The sequence below is a fragment of the Gossypium arboreum genome, chromosome 10 (assembly GCF_025698485.1).
Source record: "Gossypium arboreum isolate Shixiya-1 chromosome 10, ASM2569848v2, whole genome shotgun sequence".
Taxonomy (NCBI): Eukaryota; Viridiplantae; Streptophyta; class Magnoliopsida; order Malvales; family Malvaceae; genus Gossypium; species Gossypium arboreum.
This window is the reverse complement of record NC_069079.1, coordinates 6,588,365-6,608,030: the sequence shown is the minus strand read 5'-3', so window position 1 is coordinate 6,608,030 and position 19,666 is coordinate 6,588,365. Positions and strand designations below refer to the sequence as shown.

The 19,666-nt window shown below is 30.6% G+C and overlaps 1 protein-coding gene across 2 annotated transcripts; it reads left to right on the top strand.

Annotated features, from left to right (window-relative positions):
• The first annotated feature begins 13,149 nt into the window (after window positions 1–13,149).
• Window positions 13,150–16,049, top strand: LOC108474054 (protein indeterminate-domain 7-like). 2 transcript variants are annotated; one of them, XM_017775941.2, is made up of 4 exons: window positions 13,150–13,851; window positions 13,955–14,351; window positions 14,859–15,490; window positions 15,591–16,049. In XM_017775941.2, exons 1-4 carry the CDS (start codon window positions 13,656–13,658, stop codon window positions 15,599–15,601), a joined length of 1,236 nt encoding a protein of 411 aa, XP_017631430.1. In that variant the 5' UTR covers window positions 13,150–13,655; the 3' UTR covers window positions 15,602–16,049. The 2 variants fall into 2 exon arrangements, with proteins under 2 accessions (XP_017631430.1, XP_017631429.1); XM_017775940.2 differs by having other exon boundaries at window positions 14,859–16,049.
• The last annotated feature ends 3,617 nt before the right edge of the window (window positions 16,050–19,666 follow it).

Sequence of the window (19,666 nt, the reverse complement as noted above, 5' to 3'; positions counted from 1 at the left end):
TTATTCATGAATATTTATTAGAAATATTTATGAATTATAGTTGAATGGTTATTTAATGTTTATTAAGTTAAGTAGCTTGAATTTAGAATAGTGACTAAATTGCATACGGTATAAAAGTTTAATTATAGATTAAAGATTAGTAAAACGGACTAATCTAGCAATTAGACCCTAAGTGCCATGTGTGTGAATGTATGATATAACATGTGTAATAGTTGGTATATATGTGTAATAGCTATAAGATATTTTATGTTATAGCTATTACACATGTTAATTTTATATTTATTATAGGTTAATAATAATATAATATAGTATAATGAATAAAGAATAATGAGTAAAGAAACATAGAAAGAGTTACAGAGAGCAAACGTGATAAAGAAAGAAAGAAAGAAAAAAGAAATAGAAAAGGGAAATTTGAGGATTAAGGCCCTAAAGTTTAATTGGTAAGTTGTTTTAGCTCATTTTCTTATGATTTTTATGTTTATGGATGCCTAATTCAAAGTTCTACATGTATGAGGTTAAAATGAAGAAAAATAGAAAATTTTAGATATTGATTTAGTTGAATAAATTGAGGTTTTATGGGTTAAATTGATAGGAATTGAAGTTAGAAGTGAAAATTGAGTGATTTATTAAAAGAATTCTAAGTTAGGTTTAAATAGGGATTAAGTTGAATAGAGCTCAAAATTTATGTTTTATAATGAATTTTATGAGTTAGAAATTGTTAATGAGTTGATTAAAAGAGAATATGAAGCTTAAGTTAAAGAAAAAAAGATTAGTAATGGAAAAAGGACTAAATTGGAATTTTTGTAAAAGTTTGATAGAAAGTGAAAATGTGTTTTATGAATTAGTATATTGATGATTTTAATTGTATGATTGTTAGTAGCAAACGTAGCACGGATACGCCATCAAAGAAGGAAAAGAGAAAGTGAACGAAGATATCGATTAAATTCGATAAATAGTGGTTTGTATTTCTATAAACCGAGATTAATCGTTATTGCTATATTTGATATTTATATTGTATGAAAATGTGAATCAGGTAAGTATTTTTACCATATTGAAATGAATGTGATTTTGAATACCCTATTAACGATTGTCGGGCTAGTCGGATATAGTTGACATGTCATAGGAATTGGAAGTATTGGGATATTTCGACATTGAGTCGATGAGACACTATGTGTCGACTCATCGTTAAAGTTCGGATTTGTTCCGATGAAGTACTTTGTGTACTATAATGTTAAAGTTCGGATTTGTTCGATGAAGCACTATGTGCTTATCCCGAGTGTGGGTTGGATCTGTATCCGTTAGTGTCCGAGTTATGTTAATAAGGGTAAATAAAGTAAAGGTTATTAAAGTCTTGATTGATATTGAATAATAGTAATAATGTGTTTGAATTACCATGTCTTAAAGTTGATTAAGCTATTGTTTATAGAAATACCACTGAGAGTATTCTCAACGCACGGTTTGTTTCGTCATGCAGCAGCTAGGTCTGAAAGTATAAGGACTCAAGATACAAGCCGATCCCCAAACTCAAATTGGTGAAGTTTCTATCTTTTGGAAAATGGCATTGTACTTAGGATGTCTTTTGGTTATTTTGAAAGTATCTAAGTTGTTAAATGATATTTTGGTATGTTTTGTAAATGTTACCAAAACCTTAAGTATGGTATGTTTTGATATGTTAGTGAAGAGTAATAAGAGGAATTGTTGGTAAATGTTGTAGAGAGAAGAAATGAAGATGTTATAAACTTAGTTATCAACATTTTATACTAAAACAGATTTGGACAGTAACAGTAGTCCAACTTTGAAAATATACCAAAAATAGTATAAAGTGAATTAGATGATGAATAAAATATGTAATTGAAGCTTAATGAATCTATTTTTATATGGAAGAAACAAAATAGGTAAAAGAGTTTTATTTTATGAGATATTTACGTTTTGGTGAAACAGGGTTAGAACAATTTCTGGATTCCCTGTTCTGACTTTAGAAATTCACCATAAATTGTGTATTAAGAATTAGGACTCAAAATTTATTTGTATGGATTCATTATTGAGTCTATTTTTAATTTAAACAAATGGCATAGTCATTGGATTTCTGTAAAGGAAGAAATTTGATTCGTAGTGCACAAGGGTCAGAGTAGCCGAACCCTGAAACAGGGGAGACTTCTTCTAATAAACTGTACTAATTGGCCCGACCAAAAATTCTAGAAAAAAATTAGTAAGTAGATATATGAGTCTAGTTTCAGGGAAAATTTATGGAATTGGATTTCGAGTTTCGTAACTCGAGATATGATTTTTTTAGCGACTGTGACGCAGATGGATAGTTTACTACGAAAACTGTTTAAGTGCTATGATAAGTTTTGTAATGTCTCCTGCTTGACTCCGGCAACGGTCTCGGGTAGGGGGACGTTACAGTGGCAGTTCTGAATAGAAACCATCGAAATGAGATACCATAAAAATCAACTTCGACGCCTCGTTTAACTACCAAACGAGAAGCTCTTGTTCAGGAGTTATAGCAAGGAATAAGGATGGATTGGTAATGGGAGCGTGTACCTGTCCATGGGAGAATATATCAGATCCAGTGATGGCTGAGACACGGGCATATTTGTAAGCCATCTCTATGGCTGAGGACATGGGCTTCCAAGATATTTGCATTGAAGGAGATACGTTAACGGTAATCCGGAAGTTAACCTCTGAAGGAGAAGATAAGTCTGAGATTAGCAGTCTGATTAGCGAAATCAAGGGAAAATTTTCCAGATTCAGAAGAACGAGATTTTTGCATGTACCAAGGGAAGCTAATAAGGCGGCCCATGGGATGGTGATGGAGAGACGGCGGTATGTAAGCCCCCAATACTGTATTGAGGAGGTTCCGCAGGCGGTGGAAAGACTGGTGGCTGGAGAAAGGCGAGTTAACAGAGAGGAAGGAGAGAGGGTAAGCTAGAGTCCAGACTGGAGGCAGATTGTTTGTCCGATGAGCTCGTGAGACCGGCTGAGGAGACTACTTCAATAGTTTTGATACTGGGAGATTATCGGTCGTTGTGGGTAGCTGATACAGAGAGATTGGAGTTTGCCGAAAGGGAAACTGAGTTTTCAGGTCTATGGTTGTCTAGTCTAGTCATTTCATTTCCATTTCTGTGTGGTTAAGAATAAGTTTAATTTTATTGCTTTGTTTTAGTTAGTTTTTTTAATTCTAATTTATTAAAAGCACCGTTTCGGTGTCCTATAGGATACAAATAGGTGTAGGTTTAGTCTTTTTAGGCCTGATATATTTATTTCTTTCCCTTATCAATACAAGTATCAGTTCTGATTTCAAAAAAAAAAATTTCTATGTTAGAGTACATAAATTTGAAACAATATATATATATATATATATATATATATATTTGAAAACCATTTTAAAGCAATAAAATAAAAATATAAGATATTTTAGTATGATAAACTTGAGTCATTAATTAACTTATTTAGCTCCCAAAATTATTGTTTTAGAAAAATCTTAAAATTTGAGCTTTCATTATATGTTCTTTAGAATTTTTTAAAACTATTATAAATTTTTGAATTTTTATAAATATTTTGAATTTTTGAAAATTATTTTGATTTTTTTGTAATTTTGTTGAGAGAGATCAATTTACTTATTTTCAAAATTGACAGAACCAAAGGGTATTTACACCAATATATTATTGTTTTATTCAAATTATTCAAGTTATTCAATTGTAAAATTTAACTCGATTTATTCAAATTTAATCGAATCACTTGAAATTCAATTTTTTTCCAAATCAGGATTTACAAGTACATCTTAAACTATTATTCCTTAAATTATTTCTAATTAAATTATGATTAGAATCATGGTGAAGGAAGAATTTTTTTTACCCAATGTCAAATTGAAGTAAAATTTTCTTTTAATGAAAGTTTATTAAAATTAAAATATGATTTTATCATTATTTTAACTTATAATTCTCAACACAAAGCAATATGGATTTTCTTCCTAGATTGCTAATTCTGCTTTAAAATCCTTTGAACCATTGGTGGATGCTTTAAGAAAATATTGTAAAATCACTTTTGATAATAAAAATAATGTTAAACAGAAGGTTTCTGCCCATCAAAATATTTTTAAAATTGCTTTTGAAGACAAATACTAGGTGTTTTTCTAAAGCATTTTCAATATAATTTTAAATTAGTCCACAATTAATTATGAATTAAAATTTATAATTTACATAATAATAAATTTAGTCTTCAATATTTATAAATTGTTGTCAATTTGGCTCTTATTTTCTTATGAGCTAAATTTGACCATTAACATTTAAAAAACAATCAAATCACTTCTATATAACGGAAATGCTGACTAAAATATTAATTTTTTTAATGATGTTGATATAGCAACTCGTGTAGTAACCTATGTGTACTTTATGCTAACATGGCACTATTTGTCTTATATGTCATGTCATCAAATAATTTAAAATTTGCAAAATATAAAAAGTTTATAAAAATTCAAAAAAATAGCTTGAAGTACTTGTGGATTGCCATGCGAGTTGTTGTTGGAGATCGACCCAATTAAGCAACGAATAAGTAAAAATAGCAGAAGAAATTGAGAAATTGAACATACAAATTTAATGTGAAAAAAACCCTCCAAAGTGGATAAAAAACCACCGGCAAAGATAATTTTACTATAATGGCAAAAGAACGAAGATTACAAAAGATGGAGATAAAAACTAAGCCTCGAAAACCCCCCCAAAAAAACTCTCAAAACGTAAACACAAAATTCTCTAAATGTGTTATGTGTTCTAATATCTAATGAGTGATTTTTTAAGGTTGTAAAAGAGAATATTTATAGGCTAAACTCATAGGTCAAAATATAATAAAATAATCTAGACTAATCAAAGTTTGATTGAAACAAATAAACAGAGTTTAACTAGAAGATTATTTCTCAAATTTGACTGAAATAGGAGTCATACTTAACAAATCTCCACCTTGACTCATATTTCCACAACGCCATCTTTGCCAAAGCCTACCACGGGCCTATTTTAAACTATGTAGGGAATTAGCTTAGCCAAATATGTGCTTAGAAACTGGAAGACTTCTAGCCTTCGACTTGTACACTACCAAATCAAAACTAATCCAGGTCTGATTTTCACAAATACAGTGCTTTAACTTTTCAAAACCTGCATTTAAAAGAGAACTTCTCTTCAACAAAACGGCCATACTTTTTCCCCCATAACCAAGTTGTCTCCGCTCCAAACAAGTTGACTTCGACTCCGTAACGGACGAGGGACGTCCAATTTCACCAGTCACTGTAGAACCTTCCAGAATATAAAGATTGTCGGTTCTTTTACCTTTTAATAAAATGAGAGCTCCATGAGATACTTTAATGTCACTCGACTTGATGTTGATTCTGCATCCTTTCAAGTTTAAAATACTCAAGGAGATGAGATTCTTTCGTAAATCGGGTACATACCTGACATCTGAAAGTGTCCTAATCATCCCATCGTGCATCCTAATTTTAATAGTACCAATACCAATTACCTTACTGGATAAATCGTTTCCTATGCGCACAACTCCACCTTCAAATGAACTGTATGTGGAGAACCATTCACTATTAGGACACATGTTGAAAGAACATCCCGAATCTAGGATCCACTCGGACGTAAGCTTGAAGTTATCACTTGTTAATACTAACAAGAAATCATCACCACTTTCATCGGCCATATTAGCACCAACTATGTAACAGCCCCTTTTTGATAAAAATCGAAACAATGGTTTCGGAACCACAAATCTAATTTCGGAAAGAAAATTTATTTTAAAATTATTTTATGGTCTATAGTATGATAGTAATGTCGTATAAAAATTTTGTAAAGAAATTTTACCGATTACATGTTTAATTTGATAAAGGACCAAATTACACAAAGTGTAAAAGTTGAGTTTTAATAGCTAAAGGGATTAAATAGCTATGAAATTCAAAATTTGAGGTCCTTAAATGGTAAATAGACCATTAAAAATGCTTAGTTGTTAAGGATGATTATTCATCCGTGGAAAATAAAATAAAGAAAAGGATGAAATTGAAAAGTGAAAAAAATAAAGATAATAAATGATAAAAAGATGAAAATATCATCAATTTATCATTTTCTTCCCCAAAAATACATAGAAACCCTAGGAAATAGAAAGCAAGCTTTCTTGACTCAATTAGATATGTTTTTTTGTCCCGTTTTTAATAATTTTTATATTTCTGAGATCGTAATAGCTTAATTTTGCTATCTCAGGGACTAATTTGTAAAGTAATTAAAGTAATAAGATTTTTCCATGGATGAGTATGCTGAAATTTTAAAATTATGATAAAAAATGAAAGGTTGGTGATAGATAAATAACTTTTACAAAGAGAATTTTGATGAAATTATGATTTAGGGACTAAATTGAAAATTTGTAAAATTAATGGAAAAATTTTAATTTTTTTGAAATATATGGGCTGCTATTGTGACATGTAAAAATCGGTTAGGGTTGGAATAAAGATTAAATTGCATGAATTTCATTTTCCGAGCCTAAGGACGAAATCGTCATTAATATAAGTTTAAGGGCAAAACGATAATTTTGCCTAAGATGTGAATTGGACTGAATTGAGTATGAATTGTATTAAATTTATGTTAAATTTACTTGTATAAATCCGGATAGACCAAATTCGGAGTTAGAACGAGGAAAAGAGAAAATGTCGGATTAATAGATTTTACATACACGAACATTTATTGAGGTAAGTTCGTGTAACTAAATTGTGTATATTTATATGCTTGAATTGAATATGTTTATGTGAATTGTATAAATGTTATAAATAAATGAAATGATCACATATTCGACAATGCCCGAAAAATGTCAAATTCCGTTTGAATAAATGAAAATCGATGGATACAGGATTTCTCAGTTTGGTTGTGGTCTTGCATATGTTGCAGACAAATCATAGCTCAAAAAAGCGTCCCGATATTAGCCCTCTCGAACTTCCTGTTATAAGGTTCTTGCTAGCTTCCCATTATAGCTCTTCGGAGCGTCCCGATAGGTTGTGATCCTACATTTGTTGTGGACACATCTTAGCTCTTATGAGCATCCTGATTATAGGCTCTTCATGAGCTTCTCATTAAATTGGCTCTTTGTAAGCTTCCTGATAGTGCTTGTTTAAACTTCCCGATATTGGCTATCCGGAGCTTCCCATTATATGGCTATCTATGAGCTTCCCGATATGGTTCTTTGTGAACTTATCAATTATGGCTTTTATGAGCTTCCCGTTATATAGCCCGAATAAGCTTCCCGATATGGTTCTCTGTGAGCTTCCCGATTAATGGCTCTTTGTGAGCTTCTTATTATATGGCTCGAGAGAGGATTTCCCGATTATGTGCTTTAATGAGCAACCCCGAATATGAATTGACGATTTTTAATTTGTACATTTTGAGTGTATTACCTGTGTATCCATTGATGTTTTCAATGATTCAATGGGCAAAATCCTGACATGAGGATATATGAATTACGAAAAGAATTATTACATGTATTTGCCTAAAAATACATGAAAAATAATGATACATGATATATGGAAATATGGAAATATGGAAATATGAGATGATGATATATGAACATGGAATTTGTTTGATGAATATGTTCATCTTTGATTATAGATTTTTACACCTTGAGTGTAATACCGTGTGACATTGATATTTCAAATGATTTAGTGAGTAAAGTTCTGACATAAAATAATCTGAACTCCACACGAATTATCATGAAAATGCACTTCAAATACATGGGTATGATTTGTATATGTTATTTGAATTCATGATGTAAAAAGTATATGTATATGGGAATTTGGTTATTATTGAGCACATACATGTTTCTTAATGTTTATATGAGATAGTATGACTTAGAAATGAACTATTACTCGTAAGAACATGAAGTACATGGAAATAACATTACCTAATATAATGATGTATGAATTGGTTGTTACATGAATGTGGATCATGCTTGATGACTTTGTTCATCCATGATCAAGGACTATTATATGTGATTATTTGGCTAACATGATGAGGATATGTGTTTAGGGCTTGTGACCAAATTGGTTGATAGTGCCTTGCATGTTTATTTTGAACATAAATATATGGTAAGTTATTTACCATGTTATACGAAGTTACTAAGCATTTCATACTTACTTTGTTTTATTTTCCCCTGTTCTATAGTAATTCGGAAGCTCGTTGGACTGGAAACTTAGGGGAGATCACTCACACTATCCATCAGCCCAGAGGCGAAACCAGAAAATTTTTTTAGGGGGGCCGGATGAAATTTTAATTTTCTATAGTTTATATCTTTATAATTTGTAAATGATTAAATCAAATTTTTATAATTTTAGGGGCCAAAGTGAAATTTTACCTTTACTAATTTAAAATTTTTAAAAAATTTAAAGGGCCAAAAATATAATTTTACATTTTAGGGGGGGCCGGGGCCTATGCTAGCCCCCCTAGATACGCCCCTGTATCAGCCCATCTTGGTATATATGATAAATTAATTATGGTTATAATGGCATGTATAGGTTAATTAACCAATGTTGGCATATAAATGTTTGGGTTATAACTAGCCATTGGAATGTCTTGTGATGAACATGTTTTGATATGTATAAATGAGGCTATAACATGTTTGGTGTGTGCTTAAATGGTTGAATGATAGAAATCATGTTGGCATATTGATGATTAATTCTAGCACATTTGGTAAAATATGCATATATGTGAACTTGATAAGTTAAGTAAGTTTTGTATGTTTGGTTACATGATGGTAAAGTATCATCTGAGGTGCTTAAGAGCACATTGGTTGTATGTGATGTTATGTCATGCATGAGACTCGGTTATGACTTAAATTAATTGCTTTAAAAATGGCTTGTGAATATGTTAAAGTATTGGTGTAAAAGGAAGACAAATTGGGTAAGAAATGTGGCTTGGAAAATAGCCTATTTTTGTCCGCACAGGCAGAGACACGGATGTGTATCTCAGCTGTGTGTGACACACGGCCTAGCACATGGGCATGTGACCTGGCCATGTGTCCCCTGAATCTTTAAAATGTCAAATCAGAATACTCAGAATTGATCACACGGGTGTGTGAACTGGCCGTGTGACCCCTACACCTACACACGGTTTAGCACACAGGTGTGTGAGTTGACTGTGTGACCCAAGTCAAAGAGTTACATAGCATAAGACACGGGCGTGTCCCTGGCCATGTGAGCCACACAGCTTAACCATATAGGCGTGTGACCCTTATACCTAAATTTTTTTTTAAGATTTTGCGAAAAATTCTCTAAGTACTGGTTTAGTCCCGATTCGTTTCTAATGCATGTTTTGGACCTTGAGGGTTCATAGAAGGGACTTTATGTTTGATTTCTAACATGAATACTGTATAAAATGAAATATTTGTTTACTTGATCTGTATATTCCATAAATGCTTTGTAACCCTGTTCCGGTAAAAGATACAGGTTAGGGATGTTAAAAGCTATATCTTCCTCGTTACTCTGAGCAGCTCTTTTAGTTCGCAGTTTATAACAATTTGCTTTGACGTGACCTAATTTTTTACAATAGCGACACCTTTTGTCTCGTTTCTTTAATGCTACCAAAACGGAAGCTTGGCTATCTACCTTGCTATCCAGACCAAACTCATTGTCGAGTTTGTCTCTACTCAATAAATGACCCTTCATATCTTCGAACGAGAGTTTGTCTCTATCATAAATCAAGGTCTCCCTGAATACTTGTATGAAGGGGGTAAATGGTATAATAATATCATAGCCTAATTTTCATTGTCAATCTGAACCTAAACTTTCTTTAAATCATTTAAAAGAGTAATGAATTGATTGATGTGATCTCTAAGAAGCTCACCTTCATTCATGCGAAATGTAAATAGACATTGTTTTAACACTAAATGGTTAGCCAGAGACTCAGTCGCATAAAGAGTTTCTAACATTTTCCACAAGGCGGATGAAGTCTTCTCCATCAATACCTCCTGCAATATCGTATTCGCGAGGCACAACTGGATTGCAGACAAAGCCTTTTCATCAAGCTCTTCCCATTCTGTTTGATTTAGATTCTCAGTTTTTTTCCCGGCAACAACCCTTTTTAACCCGGTTTAAACTAGAATTGCCATCATCCGAACTTGCCACAGATTGAAATTTATCTCACCATCAAACTTCTCAATTTCAAACCTTATTTCTGGCATCTCTAAACAGGTTGATCTATGAAAATTGAACTAGCTCTGATGTCACTTGTTGTGGATCGACTCGATCAAACAACGAATAAGTACAAATAGTAGAAGAAATTGAAAAATTGAACACACAAATTTAACGTGGAAAAACTCCTCCAAAGAGGATAAAAAACCATGGGAAAGATAATTTTACTATAATGGCAAAAGAACGAAAAGCACAAAAGATAGAGATAAAAACTAAACTCCGAAAACCTGAAAACAAAGAACCCTCAAAACGTAAACACAAAATTCTCTAAATGTGTTATGAGTTCTAATCTCTAATGAGTGTATTTTCTAATGTAGTAAAAGAGTCTATTTATAGGCTAAATTCATAGGTCAAATAATAATAAAATAAACTAGACTAATTAGAGTTTGATTTGAAATAAATAAATAGAGTTTAACTAGAAGATTATTTCTCAAATTTGACTAAAATAGGAGTCATACTTAACAATTGCCAAATTTAAATTTTTAATATTTTAGTTAGTTTCCTATTAAAAAAACAATTCGACTCTTTTTGAAGGTTGATGGTTAAATTCGACTCATTTAAAAAGGTTAATAGCTAAAAAAAAAGATAATGATCAAATTGACAAAATATATAAACGTTAAGGCTAAATTTATCGTTATGTTAAACACTTATTAAGTGAAAGTGAGATATAGGTGTAGTACTTTGATTAAGTGGAAAAGTGAAATGATGGAAAATAAGAAATAAAATAAATTTTAAATGTGCATAGTAAGAAAGAAATGTAAGATGAAAGAAAACGGAAAAATGATAATTTCTTATCCTAATACATAAAAGTAAATCAATTCATATTAGAATGGTAAAAAGTAATTATTATTTTCAGTGTTTTCATTTTCTTCGTCTCATTTTTCAACGCTAAACAATAAACAAAAAAATAATTACTTTTACTTTCAAATTTTTCATTTTTCTACTAGCCACACTAATAAAATGAAATATATATATATATATATATATATATATATATATCTTTATATATTTGCTTTTCTACTCCTTCAACTTTTCATTTTTTCAATATTTTAGTAGGAGTCATCGTAAAATGGTAAGAGGAGAGATATAATCTCAGATTAAGCATTTTTAAATAAAAAATCATTTCTCTAAATTTTTAATTTTACTAAATAATAAGTATTTTTTCTTCTCATTTTTCCGTAATTTCTACTAAATACACAAATAATAATAGTTATGTTTATTGATAAAATTTCCATCTTACCAAGCTAAGCAAAGCCCAATAAAATATAATAGGAAATAGCTTTTAGCATGCTTGTAAGGAATTTAGTCAATGGACCAATCATGTCACCGTAAATGTGCAAAAGCTGTAAGAGAGGTATGCCAAGAGAATAATATAAAAACTATAAATTTCAACCTTTTTTATTATTATATATTTTAGATACATAATTAATAATAATACAATATTTTTTTGAAGAAATAAAATTGTTAAATATTTTGTGAGTCTATCTCTTGTAGAAGTTAATTTACATATTTATATGATACAGTTTTTAGATGTGACGTATTAGTTAAATTCTTATGCATGTTAATACGTATTTTATTCTAAAGTCAACACACATTTTAAATATAAATTCGTTTGTTTGATAATACTGAATCCACCACATGTAAATTATATAGACTATAACTACTAAAGTAAAGAAGGTTAGGTTAATATTAATTGGATAGTGGATGGGTAATAACCAACACCCATAACAAAAATATAAATTATTAATGTGTAAATTTATTTGATATATAAAGCATATTATCATAGTGGTCCTGATTTTGAGGTAAAACGAAACTGTATCAATATTATATTGTTTTATTTTTGTACTGACTTGCATTAGTCGTATCTCATTGTGTCAATTTATATATAAACAAATTTAGATATTAGATATTCATAATTTTGAAATTTATGTTTATATATAAACAAATGTAAGTTTTCATGTGTATATAATAACTATATCTTAATAGAAAAATTAAAATAAATATATGTTTTGAAATTATCCACAAACTAATATATCCAAACGTAATTGTATTAATGGGATTTGAAAAATTTTTTCTAAGTTAATCTTGAATTTGGTGATTATTTTTATATTGGGGCTTAAACTTTTTTTTATCTATGTTAGTTATTGGACTTGACAATTGTTTCTATATTAGGCCTAAACTTCAAGGATTTCAAGGAAATATTAGGGACTAACTTGGGAAAAAAAGTTTCAAGTCCTACTGTAAAAACAATTGTCAAGTTCAATAACTAACTTAAATAAAAAAAAGTTTAGACCACAAATTAAAAATAATTGCCTAGTTCAAGCCCCAAAAATTTATTGGCATGAGGTACACGCAAATTGCTATGTACGCTGCCATGTTAAAAAAAATTAACATTTTAGTCAATATCTCTATTGAGAAAACATCAATTCAATTATTTTTCAAAAAATTGATAATCAAATTTGACTCTCTTTAAAAGGTTGAGAGTTAAATTTAACTAAAAAAAGAATAAAGAACAAAATTAACAAAAGATGTAACAGCTAAAGACTAAAGTTGAGATTATACCAAAATATATAACCTTTAATTATTTTCTTTACCCAAAATACATAAAATTAGAAATCTTAGTTAAAAAGATAGAGCACACTTTTATGATTCTGCATTTTTGGTGAGACTCTTGTAACTTTATTTTTGGCTTCTTTTGAGTTTTTTACTGAATGAGAGAAGGGTGGAGGTGATTACACAAAAACATATACATTTTTTCTTACTGGTAGATAAGAACATATACTTTTATGAGTAGAAAAATTAAAGCTTTGTAAAAAAAAAGAAAAGATAGGAAGGATATTTAATTTTGATTATATTATTATTTATAAGATGGTGGTGGGAAGAGAACAGAGGAAAAGACAGAAAGGGCAACGTCAGAGTTACCGTAAGGTTCCCTCTTATTTTGGTTGTTGTTGTTTGGACTGCTTTGGGATATCACACTATACGCCTTACGGAGGGATCTCAATCTCATCCTCATCTCTCTCTCTCTCTCTCTGAGTTTTATGAGCTCAGTCTTTTCTTTTCATAATTTCTTCATATTTATATGGTTATACCTAGTAAGATTTTATTGAAAGGTGAAATCATGAAGCTTAAAAGTGGATAGGGAAGTTCTCTATAACCTCTACCCGCCTAGTTATATACCCCTCTCACACACATATATATTTATATTTATTGAGTGTTTGCCTATAAAACAAAAAGAATGGTTCCTTTGGGTTTATGCCAAACAAAGAAAAACAATCAAGGGTCTCTATGATTAGGATTATGGGATTCATTCACATATATGTTAAGAGTAGCTACTTGAGTCCATAACTAGTATCTATATTTTCTTTTCTCTTTTATCACTTAAGGTTTTTGTTTTTTATCTATGGATTTTCTGTAACCAAGATCCATGGTTATTTAAGAGAAGATGATGAAAGGTTATATAGTCCACCACCAACAACAAGAAGTTATGGAAGAGAATATGTCTAATTTGACTTGTGCATCTGGTGAAGCCAGTGTTTCTTCAGCTGCTGGTGGAACCAACTATTCTCAACAATACTTTAGTAACCCACCAGCTCAAGCTCAGCCAGTTAAGAGAAAGAGGAATCAACCAGGCAATCCAGGTTTGTTTGGGTTCAAACTTCACAACCCTTATCTTAAAACACCGTTACTTTTATTACATTTTTTTTATTTGTTTTCTTAACTAAGACTTTTGTTTTTAATCAGACCCAGATGCAGAAGTGATAGCTTTGTCACCTAAAACACTAATGGCTACAAATAGATTTGTGTGTGAGATCTGCAACAAAGGGTTTCAAAGAGACCAGAACCTTCAGCTTCATAGGAGAGGGCACAATTTGCCTTGGAAGTTAAAGCAAAGAACAAGTAAAGAGGTGAGGAAGAAGGTATATGTATGTCCAGAAGTCAGCTGTGTTCATCATGACCCATCCAGGGCACTTGGGGACTTGACTGGTATCAAGAAGCATTTTTACAGGAAACATGGTGAGAAGAAATGGAAATGTGACAAGTGCTCCAAGAGGTATGCAGTTCAATCCGACTGGAAAGCTCACTCCAAGACTTGTGGCAGTAAAGAATATAGATGTGACTGTGGAACCCTCTTCTCAAGGTATAAAAAAACAACTAATCCCCTCCTATAATCATTTTTGGGAATTAATGTAATAACATGAACATTAAAGTTACTTTTAAACACAACAGTCAAAATATCCATTTATTGAGGCATGCACTTGAGTAAAATTTTGAAATTTTAAGAAAGGTTTTTTTGCCAAATCTTTGTCTGATACATTGAAGAATTCATTGCACTACACATGTAGCAGTTCCTACTTTCTCACACCCTAGAGGCTAGAGAGAGATAGAGGGATATGCCTGCTTGCAGCCTGAGTGCCTGCCTGGTGTAGTTTATTTGGTAATTTTGTTTGCACCAGCCCAAGTGGACAATCTGTCCCATGTATATGCTCTGAGTGAAATGAAACATAAATAAAAATAATGGGACGCAGAAAGAGAAAAGTCAGAGACAAAGTCAAATGTTTCTGGCATTGTCATAATAGCAGTTCATGACTGGTTTGGGTTTTTGTTTTCTTCTGTTTGTGTTTCTGGTTTTTTTTTTTTTTTCCAGGAGGGATAGTTTCATTACTCACAGAGCCTTCTGTGATGCATTAGCAGAGGAGAGTTCAAGAGCGGCAATCATGGGAGCCAACACTTTTCAACCAGGCTCATCTCATACAAATTTACAAGTACCCCAATTCAATCCCCATGACATCCAAGCATTTTCACTTAAGCAAGAGCAGCATCAAAGGTTCACTCCTCTCAAGCCTGATATTCCTCCATGGCTCGCGACCCAACCAATGCTAGGGGCTGGGGCTGGTCTTTCCTCATCATCATCTTCCATTTTCTCCCCTAGTTTAACACTTCATGAGAATCCCACCCCTATCCCTACTCTTGATCCGACTCTTCCTCCCTACCATCCAACAACAGTACTTTCCCCACACATGTCAGCTACTGCGTTGCTTCAGAAAGCTGCTCAGATGGGTGCAACCCTGAGTAACAAACCTGGCTCATCATCCGCGCCAGCTACTACTACTGCTATGAGACCCCACCTACAAACTCACGTGTCTGCTGATTTTGTTGCCAGCACCAACAACAACAGCACAACAGCTGGCTTTGGTCTCAACGTGTCTTCACGTGAAGAAGTCTCTATGGGGAGTGGATTTATCCATGGTTCGACTCATCATGCAGCTGAAAGCTCAGGTGCTCCTCCACCTCCTTCCCTTCTTCTACAGGGCATGATGAATTCTTTGTCTTCTCCCATTGGATTTGATTCCACTTCCTTTGATGATATTGCATTTAGTGGGATTTTGAACGCAAAGAACAAGAGCGGGACTCTCATCAATGAATCATTCTCGAAAACAACTGCAGCACCCAAAAATGGCACTGGAAATAATAATGACCATGAAAGTAGAGCGGGTGGTAGTACTCAAGGTGAAGCCTTGAGAAGAGATTTCCTAGCTCTTTGACCTTTCTCCCATGTCTAGTTTCTCAACATTGCTGATGTTAGGAACTGCATGAACAGTTGGATTCCATGATCAACAAGGCAGCCAGTCTCAAAACCATGGAAAGTTTTAGGTAATATAGAAAAACATTTCAAATACTATATCTTAAATTTTATACTCTCTTTTGATTTATTCTGCCTTTTCCCCTTTATCTAATCTCCTCTACAATCTTTCCAAAGATAATCATGTTACAAATTTTTGTTGTTGGTATAGTATGGTTTTATATAAATAATAAAACCTTGCATGCAAAGCAAAAACGTAAGGTTAATAGTATAGCAAATATTAAAATATGATAAATTAATATTGGGTGATGTTATGTTATATGAAATTAAAGCAACTTGTTGACCATGATGAATATGACATCCAATCAATGAGTTTAGTCTTGTAATGTAATCATATATGGTGTTTAGTTTTTGCTTTCTTGATCACCTTTACGTGTAAGTTGTAGCTAGGAAAGGGAAAACCATGTCAAATTAATTTTTGTTTTATTTAATAGCTTAGAAGGAAGGCTACCTATATCCTTTTATTTAAATCTTTTTTTTTTTTTTCATTTGTGGGAACGTTATGATTATGATTCAAATAATAGATAAGTAGATGTTATGTCATCATGATTAAGAAACATAAAATCTATTTCTCTAATTTCTTACTTCTCATCATTAATTAAGATTTTTAATAATGATGAATTTTCTTGTAACTCAATTTCCAAGCGGGTTTAGTGTGGGATGAAAATTACTGAGTTGCTATATATACGACCTATAGATGTAGCAAAGTTAATATATATTTATATTTGGTTGGATGGTGTCCTAGACCAAACCACAGTACCTCAATATAGACCAAACGAGAACTGACAAATAAATGTTAATGATTGGGTAATAGACTCCCATATTTCTAATGTTTTATTTTTAAATATTTATTTTGTTATAATTTCTTATTTTTATACCATACTTAAAATTATTCATAATTTTTATTTAACTTTACATAATAACACATGTTATTCGGGATTACCTGATATATATTTACAGTAAAGCACTTGGACAATTTAGGATAGTATATATCTTAGGTGGCATATCTTAAAGAATAACAATGGAATACTCTACTCATTTTCACTTTTAATATTAATAATGAGGTGGATCCACCATTAATTATTTTAAAATTCATTTCTATAAAATCAGTTTAAAAATGTTTTTTTTATAATTTCTTTTCTAAAAACATAATGCTTAAGTAGTTTTTGTAAATTAATAATACATTAAATAATTTTAATTTATTTAGTAAAACACTTTTTAATTTTGTTTTCAAATTAAAATGTTTTTCTTAAAATAGTTTTAAAATATTTTCTTTTCAAATTACTATAAAAAATAAATATTCTTTAAAATCTAATATTAACAATGATTATTTTTAAATTAAAATAAATAATTAAAAATATATTTAATATTAAATATAATTAGCTAGAAATAAAAGTAAATTTCCAACACAAAAATTTACATATAATTGTGATCTAAGTTAAAGAGAAATGATTGTATGACACTGTGATTCCACGTCATCCTTATCATTTTTCAATAGGAGAATGGCAAATCAAAATTTTCCTTCTAATATTCAACTTTTTATCCTAAAAAAAGTTCAAATCCAATTAAAAATGGTAAAAATCAAGAGGAAAAATCTGATTTATCATTCTCTTATTGAAAAAAGATAAAGATGATGTGCAACCACAATTTCATACCACCTCTTCTCTTAAGTTAAGTTATATTATATAACACTATTTCGCCCGAAGTCTTTGTTTGCAAAGTTGAGGTCTTATTAGAGTCCATTTTTGATAAGTTGATTTATTTTAATTTGAATATATATATATATATATATTATAATAAAAAGAATTAATCCACTCAATCCCAAGTTAGAAATAGAGTTGACAGGGAATATGAAAAAGCAAAGATATACATTTAACTTTAAGTACAAAAGTAATTTATTTGCTCACAATTATTTGGCTTTTTACTATATTAAATCAGGGCAAGTTTTCATAACTTTATAATGTGAAGGCTAAGACTTTCCATTCTAAGTAAACTCGTGACGCTCCCATTAGCTACCATTGTCCATATTCATGGTGGCCCACCAAGCTCCTTGGATCTCATATTCTTAAAATTTTCACATTTTTCTATTTTTACAAATCATGTGAAGGCTTTTTTATTAAAATATCCACGATTTTAATTATTTATAAAATGATCTATTTTAAAATTTATCTACGTAAATAATTCGTTTTAAAAATAATTTTTCTATAATTTTAAATTGTTTTGCCTCTAGTTTTAAAAACTTAAAACTTAATAATTTTGGAATTTTTTAGAGATGTATTTGGGTAATTTAAATAAGAATTTTATATAGGTTTTCAAGTTTATTATTTTTAAAAATAATAAAATTTGAAAATAGTTTATTTTAGTATTTTATATTTTTAAGGACTATTTAAATTTAATTTCAAAAGGGAACAAACCTAACATGCAAATAGACAAAAAAAATTTAAAAATCATTTAATTGGTGGTGCGCCAAAAGGAATGGCGCCAACCCTTTTTCATTTAATTGTTTCATCAAGTTCTTGAACGTTTTATATAATTATACTTAAGTCTAGTGCTGCCAATGGCAACAGCGGCACCTAAATTTTTTTTTTAATTGGAAGTGGTGATGCCAATGGCAATGGCGTCACTGACACTTACTATTCAAAATGGGTCATTTATGCACATAATTTCAAAGTGGGTCATTTTCATAAATAATAAAAAATTTTGAATCATTTTATATATTAAAAAAAAGCCTTGTGTGAATTTCAATATCCATGTATATCAACCACTATTAAAGTTAAAATTCAAAACTTATATTTATATATATAGTTAAGATTTTATCATAGTTGATGAGAAAATGTCGATTTTTTTAAAAGATATTTTATAAGGCATGAGTTTAAATTTCACTAGTGTAAATGTTGAGATTTCTTTTACAAGTAATTATGCGCATCTATCACGAGGTTAGAGCTTTAGTTTGATAAACCAACGAGTAAAAAAGCCATAGAGAAATAACACGCACCAAGTATTTGAATAAATGCTCTTAATATATTCTTTAACTCAAGAACGAAATAATTGAAAATGAAGGGGAGGGCTCTATTTATATTTGAACTCTCACAAATCCAACGATACAAATTGAATTACATCAATGGCTAAAAATAGTTCTCATCTACAATAAGAGAGTCCTTGTAACATCCCAAAATGGGCCTAAACGTTAAGACCAAATTCGAAAAATTACATTTGTAAGATTGAATTCGGAAGATTACATCGGCTACCTAATGGACCCAATAATATCAAAGTTTATAAAACAGTCTTTTTAAAATATTTGCTTATTTTAATATAAAAACTTAGTGTATTATCAAAAGGTACAATATCTTTCAAAAACTAGATGATTTTAATAATTAATTTCACGGAAAGTGATTTTCAACATAGTTTTAATGAAAACCATATTTCATGAATAAATAATTCAAAATTCATGTTTTATTATCCTAAAATCAAATTAAATGTCATGCAAGTTATATAAACCCAAAACCTAAGTCTCATGTCACAATTTAAAAATAACACAATACAATCTCTAAAAAATAGAAAATGCAAATAATAAATCTAAGATGCTTTAAATAATGAAATAAAAGAAAATATTCTGACCCGAGCTGTAATAGCCCAAATTTCAGCGATGTCGAAAATAGTGGTTTGAGACCACCAAATCTGAAAAATGAACTCGTAGATTATATTATTTAATATTTATGAGCCAAATGTAACTTTTAAAAGATTTTTAAAATAGTAAATTGTGTTTTATAAAGATTTATTTGGTCAAGAAATTGAGAAAAAAAAAGTATCGA